The sequence below is a fragment of the Oratosquilla oratoria genome, chromosome 8 (genome assembly GCF_046742065.1).
Source record: "Oratosquilla oratoria isolate Oo_2021 chromosome 8, ASM4674206v1, whole genome shotgun sequence".
NCBI lineage: Eukaryota > Metazoa > Arthropoda > Malacostraca > Stomatopoda > Squillidae > Oratosquilla > Oratosquilla oratoria.
This window is the reverse complement of record NC_134784.1, coordinates 31,042,138-31,054,637: the sequence shown is the minus strand read 5'-3', so window position 1 is coordinate 31,054,637 and position 12,500 is coordinate 31,042,138. Positions and strand designations below refer to the sequence as shown.

Genomic DNA, 12,500 nt, shown 5'->3' with positions numbered 1-12,500 from the left:
ATATATATATATTTATATATATATATAGATATATATATATATATATATATATATTTATATATGTGTGTTGCTGCGCCTTCACAGGGGAGGAGTGTTGAGCGTCAAGTCCAAGACCACGCGCTACATGTGCCGAGTCTGGACCTCAGTCACTTCTTGCTCCTCTTCCTCGACCCGACCGTTCTCAGTCTGTCCGAGGTCAGTCTCCATCGGCCCATAGCCAGTGTCAAGTCACTCCGGATAAGACTCTCTCTCTCTCTCTCTCTCTCTCTCTCTCTCTCTGTATGTGTGTGTGTGTGTGTGTGTGTGTGTGTGTGTGTGTGTGTGTGTGTGTGTGTGTGTGTGTGTGTGTGTGTGTGTGTGTGTGTGTGTGTGTGTGTGTGTGTGTGTGTGTGTGTGTCATAAAGATACATTTTTCGATATAGAAACAGCTTGCATAACACACAGACGCATGTGCACACACACGCACTCACGCACGCCGACACGCAGAAAACAAATTGTTGTTATTGTGCGGGATGTGTAGGATATGTTTCTAGTGTGACCGATAAGGTAAAATCCAGCTCTTGAAATAAGTATAGTTGGTACAATGGAGAAAGAAATAGAAAAAATATATATATATTAAAAGAACCAACGAAGAGAGGCCTGGATATAAGTAAGGTAGAATCGCCGAGAGATGTAATTCCCAAGAAAATATGTTTAATTGACACACCAAGGATAAACCAAAGGTGGGAGAACAACAGTTTTTCAGGTTTTCAAAGAAATCCAGGAGAAATAGGTAAAGGCTTAGATATAGATAGAGAAGTTAGATATAGCAATGCATTAAGAAATCGCGAAGTAAACGAATTATTAGAAGAAGTCAGATTTAAAATTGGACTACCGAGCTGTACTTAGGGAATAGATTACTTTGCGCAAGAATAACGAGCAAACGATTAGAGAATTAAGTGACCTAAAGAGCGAAATTGGTATGCTCAAAAGAGAAAGCGAAAGAATGGAAAATAAAGACAAAAATAAAAATGAAAAGCTGAAAAAGGAGGTCAAAGAGCAATTACAGGTAGTGACCGGATAGGTGGAAGAGTCAATTAAAGAAACAGAACTCATTGAAATAAAAAAATCAATGGAAGCAAGAACAGGAAAATAAAAATAATATCCTTTAGAGAAATAGTACAAAAGCAGATGGAGGAAAATACAAAAGAAACAGTTATGAAAGTAATTAAAGAAAAGGAAAATTGGGTGAGACATACAGTTGACAAAGTTAAATGCATTGTGGTGCATGGTATCCGAGAAAACATGATGTGTATAAATACCAGAGAGAAAAGGAGTAAAAGTAAATAGCTAAGGAAATTTTGAAATAAAATCAGGACGAAGAGCAAAATGTTGACAAAGAAATTGACGAGATTCACAGGATAGGCAAATATTGAAAAAAAAAAACATAGACCTCTGAAAATAAAACTAAGAACTCAAATGATAGCCGAGGAGATACTATCGAAAGCGGTTAAATTAGCAAACAGCGAGAAATTCAAACATATATGGATAGAAAAGGAAATGAGTGATGAGGAAAGAGAGAAAGACAAGACTTTCAGAATTGAAGACGACGATAGAAATGAGAAAAGAACAGAGACAGGATTTTTTTTTTTTTTTTTTTTTTTTGAGAGAGAGAGAGAGAGAGAGAGAGAGAGAGTACTGGACCTGAGACTGAAAAAATGGTACATCAGAAAAGTGGAAACTTAAAACTAAAAAAGAAGAAAATATGAAACTAAAAGTGGCATATACAAATATCGACGGTATGATCTCTGAAATTAATTAACTAAACGACTATCTGGAAATAGATAAATCTGACATTATGGGAATTGTGGAGACAAAACTGAAAGACTCTCTATCAACAAGTATGGTGGGACAAGGTCTATACAACCACTGGGTGAAAAATAGAACAGACAAACAGGGAGGATGTGTCATGATATTGACCAAAAAGGGTTTAAATGTGACAAAGATAAATGAAGGCAAATATTACAGGTGAAAAATGTAATCACACATTTGTCTATCACATGAAAACCCCTGTTGGAGTAAAAAAGACTGGAGACCGGGAATCTATATACTTCAACTACAAACTGCAATCCTCTTCAGTAGATACAAAAATGGAATAGTGAGTGCTACATAAGTAGCACCCTTGACATGACAAAGGGGAACATTGGGAGAGGTCTCTACCCTCGGCTCACTCCGTATGTGGGGTCAGGAGGCAAATGTCTTTTTAATAGGCTGGTGATGAAAAGTCCTGAAATTATATCCGGGGGCCATTGCCCCTTTGAAATGATCATATTGGGCTGGTATTCAATTATAGTTGATTCTACCATTTTTCTCTTGAACTCACATCTGGAATAAGCTCAGCTTTGTCCAAATCTAAACAATGATTAAATTGTTTAACATGTTGGAACACAGCTGAGCTTTCTTGTCCATATTTGATGGAACGTTTATGCTCGATCATCCTAGTGTCCAAATCCCTCCCAGTCACAACCTTTACACGGAATCGAATAAATCCCTTGACTATGTTCTTCTTTCAACCTTTGGTGGACATTTACAACTTTTTTATTAAAGGTGTTAGGGTAAGAATTAGTTAAATTTAATTTGTCTTTGGGAAGAAATTTGGTCGAAGGAATAAATGAATCAGAAAAGGAAATGACTAAGGAGCTCTTGTCCAATGAAAATTTAGAGGAAATGGGGTGGTGTTGAAAAAATTGCATCTCGTTCGGCTGAGGGCTTTGACCAAGAACCAATCCGGGTAAGTTAATTTACTAAGTTGAGATTTGATTATATTTAATTCTCCTTCAAGAAACTGGGGGCTGCAAATTCTTAGAGCTCGAAGAAATAATCCTGAGGCGACGCTACTTTTTACTTTGTCTGGGTGACTGCTGAAGAAATGGAGATAACTACCAGAATGGGTCTCTTTTCTATAGACGGTAAAAGCAAGCTTATCCCCGTCACGAACAATAAGAACATCTAAAAAGGGTAGCTTACCTTGTTCTTCCCATTCAACTTTAAACTTAATGTTGGAGGCTAAAGAATTTAAATGAGCAAAAAAGTTATCAAATGAACCCCAATTTTCATCCCAAAGCGTAAAAATGTCATCCACGTATCTAGACCAAACCATGTCTGGGGGTGTTAGGGGGGGTACAAATAAAGGTTTATACTCGGTATTATTGAGAATTTGGACGTGAGAGAAAGAAACGCCAAGGCAACACCAACACGCGTTTTTATTGTCGATCAACACAGAGCACTAATCTATCAGAACACATAAAATAAGAAATATCACCAGTGTGATATATAACGCTACTATCTACCAATTATGCAATATATAAGAAGAACAAATGGATACACAAACCACTCCTCGGCTCTGCAGGCGCGAGGATGGATTCTCCTCGAGTGTCGATTCCTCCAGACGAGTCCCCTGTGTCCTCCTTGGAAGGGCGCACGTCTCCTCGCACTAATCTCTTCCTAGGTGCAGGCGCGAGGAAGACATCTCCTCGAGCGTCGATTCCTCCAGACGAGTCCCCTGTGTCCTCCTTGGACGGGCGCACGTCTCCTCCTTGGTCTCCTGCTCCCGACGATCTCCTTCTCGTGATCTCCTTCAGGCGGTGCCCTCCCTCTATAGAACTGGGAGAGGGAGGGGGGGGGGGTGTCCGCCCTTAACGGCGAGCGGCCGTGAAGTCTTCCCTTCATCTCCATGTCCTTCTCTCTTATACATCCGGGAGGGTGAGGGAGAGTGGGTGGTGGCGATCTGCGCATGCGCGTAGCGGCAGCGGTGACCTCGTACTTGGGCCAGTTGGTAGCCCTGGCAGCTACCTATGACCTCATGGTCACATTCCTTCGGCCGGTCAGGCGCGCTGGCTGACCAGCTCCAAGCCTTCATCTCGAGCCGAATCACGTGGTCAGCGGGGGACGAAACGTCCGCGCCGACAGCCCTCCAAGCTTCGTCACGTGACCCACGTGACATTCTTCCAATGACGGAAACAACTCGCGACGCGGGTCGCGAGTTGAAAAGTGTGCCTAAATTATTTAGCCTTGCTACCTCGATCTTGCGGTATGAGCGAAAAACCTCAGGATCTTTCTTTTTCCTTGAGGGAAAACTCCTTTTCAACATCGAGTTGCTGTGGCTACTGTGGCCAATACGGCATAACATAAAAATGTCGAATGTGCCTGTGCGTGTGTGTATGCAATTGTACTGTATATAAAAAAACCGATGTCTCCTTCCTCCGGATCTGGGGACAAAAAGATACAGAGACCTCGTACTTGGGCCAGTTGGTAGCCCTGGCAGTTACCTATGACCTCACGGTCACATTCCTTCGGCCGGTCAGGTGCGCTGGCTAACCAGCTCCAAGCCTTCATCTCGAGCCGAATCACGTGGTCAGCGGGGGACGAAACGTCCGCGCCGACAGCCCTCCAAGCTTCGTCACGTGACCCACGTGACAGGGGGTTTAATGATTGGAAGACGAACAGACTCAAAGTATTCCATATACAGATTGACCAGTACAGGAGAGAGATTCCCATGCTACAACCAAATTTTTGTCTAAAAAAAGAATTCTGAAAGGAAAAAACATTTGAAGTAACACAAAGGCGAATAAGCGCAACAATTTTTGTAACGGGGAGTGGGAATTTGTCCTGAAATGGTTGTAGTTTGGTTTCCAGGGAAGATAGGACGTCAACACAAACATGTGTAAAAAGAGAAATCACATCCAGACTAAGCATTTTACTATTAGAAATATTCACTTGTTTTAATTTTGTGATAAAATCCAGAGTGTTTTAAATGGGAATCGGAAAAAGTACCAACAAACGAGGATGAAAGGTTTGCTAGCCATTTGGAAAGCTTGCTGGTGCAAGATCCCCGGTTGGAGATGATAGGTCTGAGGGGGATATCAGTTTTATGCAATTTTGGAATGCCATAAAAATAAGGTAACTTGGAATTAACCACTTTAAATTTCAAAACCTCCTCGTCTTTGGTGAAATATAATGCAAATATAATGTGGAATTAATGATGATTAAAGTTTTGAATAAAAATATGAAAAGTAGAAAATTTGTAGCAGTATATGTGCCACCAAAAACACAGGCTTGGTCTGATAGTGATCATTCTAAATTACTGGAAGACACAATGAATGTGATAAATGATTTACTGAAAGAGGGTAGTATCATAGTAATTATGGGTGATTTTAATGCAAAGGATATAATCTGGGAAGAAATTATAATAAAAGGGGAGAAGAACTTTGGGGCAACATTCTGCTGGATATGATCATCGAATATACCTTAACACAATCGGTTAAGAAAAATACTAGATATAGAAACAATGAGGAACCGTTGAAACTAGGCTTAATATTAACTTCTGAACCGGATATCGTGAACAAAATGGAGTATAAAACACCAATTGGAAAGAGTGACCATGTACTAATAGAGTTTGAATTAAAAGAACAAAACGATGTGAGAAGGAATGATAAACATAGAGAAGGAAGATTAATGTACAACAAAACAGATTTTGTAAAGCTAAGAAAAAAAATCCAAAACACAAATTGGGATAAATTCTCCGAGGAGGAAACAAAGATGGAAGACAAATGAAACATATTCAAAGAAAAGTACAAGGAAAGAATTGATAAATATGTACCAAAGAAGAAGCAAAAGGAGATTTATATTAAGTGCTGGTATAACAAAAGGTGCAGTGAGGCTAAAGACAGAAGAGATATAGCCTGGAAAAGATGGAAAAAGAGACAAAAACTTCCAAATGGCAAACATACATAAAACTTAGGAAAGAATATGTGAATATACGCAGGAAAGAAAAAGAAACTATGAAAAAGATATTATAGACAAATGTAAGGATCAACCTAAACTCTTTTACAGATATGTAAATGATAAGTTAAAAGACAAACACGAAATTGTAAAACTGCGTGAAGGAGATAAAGAATATATAGACGACACAGAAATGGCAGAAGTTATGATCAGACATTTCAGGTCTGTTTTTACAATTGAGAGCTCACAAATTTGGGAAGATGGACAACAAGAAAGACCCCCTAAAATGAAAGAAATAAAGGTAACACAGAAAGAAATAAGAGACCAAATAAAAAAAACCTAGATGTTAGGAAATCGTATGGACCGGATGGAATTGCAAATTGAATACTGAAAGAGTGTATAGACGAACTGACGGACAAATTATACAAGATAATAGACTTTTCACTCAAAGAAGGAAAGGTACCGCAAGATTGGAAAGATGCAAACATAGTACCAATATATAAAGGAGGAAACAAAGAAGATCCTACAAACTTTAGACCGGTATCCCTTACAAGCACAGTGGCAAAAATATACGAAAAAGTGATCATAAACAAATGGATCAAACACTTGGAAGAGAATAAAATATTAAACTAAACAATTTGGCTTTGGAAGTAGAAGATCGTGTACCACAAACTTAATATGCTTTTACTCGAGATTAATTGAGATAATACAAGAAAGAGATGGCTAGGCAGATTACGCTTTCTTGGATTTGCAGAAGGCCTTTGACAAAGTACCAGATATAAAGTTAATAAGAAAAACTGAAATAATAGGAGGAATACAAGATAAGCTACTGGAATGGATGAAGGATTTCTTAACTGGGAGAAAAATGAAAGTGGTACTTAGAGACAAAAATTCGAACTGGGAAGATGTGATAAATGGCGTCCCGCAAGGCTCTGTATTAGCTCCTTTAATGTTTGCCATATATATAAATGATATGGATAAGGGAGTGAAGTGTTACATAAACTTCTTTGCTGACGATGCCAAATTACTCAGGACAGTAAGGACAGAAGAAGATTGCAGATCGCTACAAGAAGACCTGGACAAAATACGGGAATGAAGTCAGAGGTGTAAAATGAACTTTAACATTAAGAAATGTAGTATAATGGAATTTGGAAAAAGCAAAAATAGAATATCGGGTCAATATAAAATTGGTAACAAGGAAGTCAAAAAAGTCGACTCAGAAAGGGACCTGGGAGTGATTATTTCAAGTGACTTGACACCTGATGAACACGTCAATAAATTATTTGGAGAGACTTTTAACTTATTAAGATCAATGAAAGTGGCCTTCGACTACATAGATGAAGAAATGGTAAAGAAAATAGTGGTTACACTAATAAGACCTAAACTAGAGTATGCTGTAACACTATGGGCATCTAACACAAAAAAAAAAAAACATGAGAATTAGAAAGAATGCAAAGATCAGCAACAAAAATGGCACCTATACTATCATATTTGACGTACGAACAAAGATGGGAGAAATTACATCCATCAACACTGGAGCAGAAAAGGGAAAGAGGTGATTTGTTGACCATTTACAGAATTATGAAAGGGATGGAAATTCCTGATAGAGACGACTTACTAAAATGGGACAGAAGAGAAACAAGAAGACACGAAAAGAAGCTAGAGAAGGACAGTTGCAGAAGAGACTTGAAAAAAATAGCTTCCCACATAGAGTGATTGATGTCTAGAACAAACTAAACTGAGAAACAGTGAGTGCCAAAACCATACAAGATTTTAAGAATATACTGAATGCGGAGAGATATGAAGACGGGTCACTACGAGCATAGCTCTCGTCCCGTAAAATACAACTAGGTAAATACACACACACACACACACACACACACACACACACACACACACACACACACACACACACACACACACACACACACACACACACACACACACACTTTCAACGAACGGACGGCTTGACGAACGCTCTGAAGAAAAGTGCAGATTGTGGATACCAACGCAAAGAGAAGTGCCTTTTTGTATTTGCAGGGGGGGGGAAATTGCTCGTGAGGCAGTAGGTAAGTAGGAAAAGAGGAGAAGGGGAGGGATTGCTGGGGAAATGGAAGGAAATGAGGATGTGGAGGACTTGGCCCAGGCAGACGGGCGTAAGGTCAACATGAAACGACCACCGGATGACGAAATGGCAAATAAAAATGTAAAGATTAGAAGTATAGAGAGGAGAAATACAGTAGAAAGTGACGAGAATATGTTCCAGGGATTTAAAGAGGGTGGGGGGGACACAACCCCCCCCCCGACTGATAAGACTAGAGGAGAGAGTTGATAAGGTGATCGAGGACTTGGAACGTAAGTTAGGTAATGTAGACTCCATTTTCCAGAGAATTGAAAGATTGGAACAACTAGAGAAGGCTAACAGAAACTTAACTGAAGAAGTAGAGGACCTAAAAAGACAGTTAGGAAATGTAAAGGAGGAGAATGAGAAATTGAAGAAGAATAGTAATGAAAACAGTGAGAAAATAGCTACAGAAGCTAAAAATTGGAGAATAACTCAAGAAGGGAATAAGGTTTCATTCACTGACATAGTCAAACAGCAATTGAAAGAACATAATGAAGACTCAGTTATTAAAGTGATGAGACAGAAGGAGAATATAGTAAGAGAATTAGCTGACAAAAAGAAATGTATAATTATATTAGGAATGGAAGAGAAACATAACCCAGATAGAACCGCAAGAATCAAGGAGGAAAATGAAAGGGTAAGCAGTTTATTAAAATTAGTCCAGGAAGATGAACCAGAAATTATAAAGGAAATTGAGGAAAAATTCAGACTCGGAAAATATAGTACAGATAAGACCAGACCAATTAAGATTAAATTCAGGTCACAAACAACGGCAGAGAAAATTCTATCCAAGACAGGGAAACTAGCAACAAATGATCAATATAAAAAGGTATGGATAAAAAGAGAAATGAATAAGGAGGAAAGAGAGGCAGAAAAGCAGAAAAGAATTGAAGCTAAGGCAAAAAACGAGGAAAGAACGGAGTCAGAGAAAGAGAGATTCTATTGGAGAGTAGTGAACATGAAAATAAAGCAGTTCGACATACTAAAGAAAAACATAAGGGAAACAGAGAACACAATGGAAGTGGCAGAAAACTAAGAGTGTCTTACACAAATATAGATGGATTGATAACAGGATTGAATGAACTGAATGATTATTTGAAAGAAAAAGAACCGGACATAATGGGAATTGTAGAAACAAAATTAAAAGGCCCACTACCACCCAACAGTGTAGGACATGATACATACAATTATTGGATTAGAAACAGAGAGAAAAAACAAGGGGGTGGAGTTATGTTCCTGACAAAGAAGGATATAAACGTGAAAGGTGTCATATATGGAAAGAATACAGTAGAGATGATTATGATAGAAGTGGAAGACCGAGATAAGAAGAGCAGAAAATTTGTGATCAATTATGTGCCTCCGAAAACAGCCTCATGGGAGGAGAGTGAACATAAAAGTATGTTAGAGGACACAAAGATAGCATTAACTAAAATAATGGAAGACGGAGGAAGAATAGTTATGATGGGCGACTTTAATTGCAAAGAAATCTGCTGGGAAGAAATGACAGTAAAGAGTGGTGATGACTCATGGGGAAATGCTCTACTTGAGATGATTACTGACCATTCAATGACACAATGGATACAAGAGAACACTAGGTATAGAAATGAAGAAGAACCATCGAGGCTAGACTTAATAATTACATCTGAACCTAGAATAGTGGACAAGATTGAATATAAAACACCAATAGGTAAAAGTGACCACATATTGATTGAACTGGAACTTAATGAAGAAAAATATATCAACAGAAATGAACAATATAGAAAAGGAAGAATGATGTATGAAAAAACAAACTTTGATAAAATAAGAGAATTCTTCCAACAAGAAAACTGGGAAGAAATATACAAAGAAGAAACATCAGTGGAAGAGAAATGGAATATTTTGACAAAAATTTACAAAGAAGGAGTGGAAAAGTATGTCCCAAGACAAAAACAAGAAAAAGAATATGTAAAATGCTGGTACAACAAAAGTTGTAGGGAGTTAAAAGACAAAAGAGACAAAGCCTGGACCGGATGGAAAAAAGACAGAAGACCTGAAAAATGGAAAATATATACTGGTTATAGAAATGAATATGTACAAAAGTGCAGAGAGGAAAAAAGAAAATATGAAAAAGATGTTATAGAAAAGTGTAAAGATCAACCAAAACTATTCTACAGATTTGTAAACAATAAACTGAAAAACAAACAAGACTTGGAGAAATTAAGACAAGGAGGAGTTGAATACACTGAGGAAATGGAAATGGCAGAAATTATGAACAAACATTTTAAATCAGTGTTTACAAGGGAAAATATACAACCTGAAGAGATTGAGTGGAAGGAAAAAGTCCCCCCTATGGAAGAAATAGAAGTAACGAAGAATGAAATATTGACACACTTGGGTAATTTTGATGTCAGAAAATCGCATGGGCCAGATGAAATAGCAAACTGGATTCTGAAAGAATGTAGGAATGAACTGGCAGACAAAATACATAGCATAATAAGCAGTTCCTTAAAAGAAGGAAAAGTTCCAGAAGATTGGAAAAAAGCAAATATAGTACCTATATATAAAGGAGGAAATAAAGAAGAACCTACCAACTATAGACCAGTCTCTCTAACAAGTACAATAGCAAAAATATGTGAAAGAATTATCAAAAGTAGATGGGTAAAATACTTGGAAAAAAACAACGTACTAAATCCAAGGCAATTTGGATTCAGACAAGGACGATCATGCGTCACCAATTTAATATGTTTCTATTCAAGACTAATAGATATAATACAAGAAAGAGATGGATGGGCTGATTGTGCATTTCTAGACCTAAAAAAAGCTTTTGACAAAGTACCACATAAGAAGTTGCTTAAGAAATTAGAATATGAAGGAGGAATACAAGGTAAATTGCTAAATTGGATGGAAGACTTTTTGCAAGAAAGAAAAATGAGAGTAGTGATAAGAGATCAGCACTCAAAATGGAATGAAGTAATAAGCGGTGTCCCGCAGGGAACAGTTCTGGCCCCAATAATGTTTGCTATATATATTAATGATATGGATGAAGGAATTGAAAGCTATATCAGCTTCTTTGCAGATGATGCAAAATTACTGAAAAGAGTGAAAACTGAAGAGGATTGTGAATCACTACAGAGAGATCTAAATAAAGTACAAGAATGGAGTAGGAAGTGGGAGATGGAGTTCAATACAAAAAAGTGTAGTATAATGGAATTTGGAAAAAGCAAAAACAGAATAACAGGATCATATAATTTGGGAGAAGAAGGAATAAAAAGAGTAGAAAATGAGAGGGACCTGGGAGTCATTGTTATGAATAATATGTCACCTGAGAAACATATAAATAAGATTTTTGGAGAAACTTATAATTTAATAAGAACAATCAAAGTGGCATTTACATACCTGGATGAAGAAATGGTGAGGAAAATCCTAATCACCCTGATAAGACCAAGATTGGAATATGCAGCAACGATATGGTCACCAAGTACAAAAAAATGTATAAAAAAACTTGAAAGAATACAAAGAGCAATTACTAAACTGGCACCAACACTCTCAAAACTATCATATGAAGAGAGACTACAAAAACTTAAACTACAGACACTAGAGCAAAGAAGAGAGAGAGGAGATTTGATAGCTATTTACAGAATCATGAAAGGCATAGAAATTACTGATAGAGAGAATCTGATAAAATGGGATGACAGAAATACAAGAGGACACGGAAAGAAAATAAAAAAAGACAACTATAGAAGAGATTTGAAAAAGAACAGCTTTCCTCACAGAGCAATAGACAGTTGGAACAAGTTAGATGAGAAAGTGGTGTGTGCAAAAACAATACATGAATTTAAAAATAGTTTAGATAAAATGAGATATGAAGACGGGACCTCACGAGCATAGCTCCCCTTCCCGTAAAATACAACTAGGTACAACTAGGTAAATACACACACACACACACACACACACACACACACACACACACACACACATTCGTGTGATCATCTCCAATACCTTGAATTAAGAAGTGCTATTTACAGGTTTGCTCTCAAGAAATATTTTTTTTTGTTTCTTACTATTAATGAATTATATTATCAATACAATATAAATATATAATATTACTGTACTTATTAGTAGGCTTATATCGTCGCATTGTACTTCTGTTATTGTCATAATTAGTATGTTATCACTAAGACCGATAAATTTGGGTCAAGCGAAATTAATTTCGACGAAGAAATATATCATGTGGAGTTTTCTTTCCCATTGCGAGTGCACCAGGCTGTTCTATGCATCCCACTAGACCAAAATATCAAAAAAAGACAAAAATTCCTGATATACGACAGTTTCCTCTTTGCAGGACGGTTGTCTGGTGGCCGCCATGTTGATTCACTATTTGGTGTTGTCGTCGGTCACGTGGATGCTGATTGAAGGACTGCATCTCCTGATGGTCGTCACCTGCACTTTCGCTTCTCAGGCTCACCACCTGCCCACCTACTGGTCTGTAGAACCTTCCTTCCAGGTGGTCTTTATGTTAAGATGAGGTGCAACAAGGTGGGACTTAAAAAAAAAAAAAAAAAAAAAAAAAAAAAAAATGGGCGGAGGGAAGTTAATACACCTTCCTCCTTCCTCCCCACTTCATGGTCTCGAGTTC

The 12,500-nt window shown here is 37.7% G+C and overlaps 1 protein-coding gene across 1 annotated transcript in view; it reads left to right on the top strand.

The window, feature by feature from the left end:
• Positions 1 to 60: 60 nt before the first annotated feature.
• The window catches only part of LOC143027337 (adhesion G protein-coupled receptor L4-like), a 16,117-nt gene continuing 3,677 nt past the window's right edge, over positions 61 to 12,500 (top strand). The window contains exons 1-2 of the mRNA XM_076188611.1: positions 61 to 195; positions 12,207 to 12,346. Coding sequence (XP_076044726.1) covers positions 61 to 195; positions 12,207 to 12,346 — 275 coding nt within the window. The remainder of the gene's footprint in view (positions 196 to 12,206; positions 12,347 to 12,500) is intronic.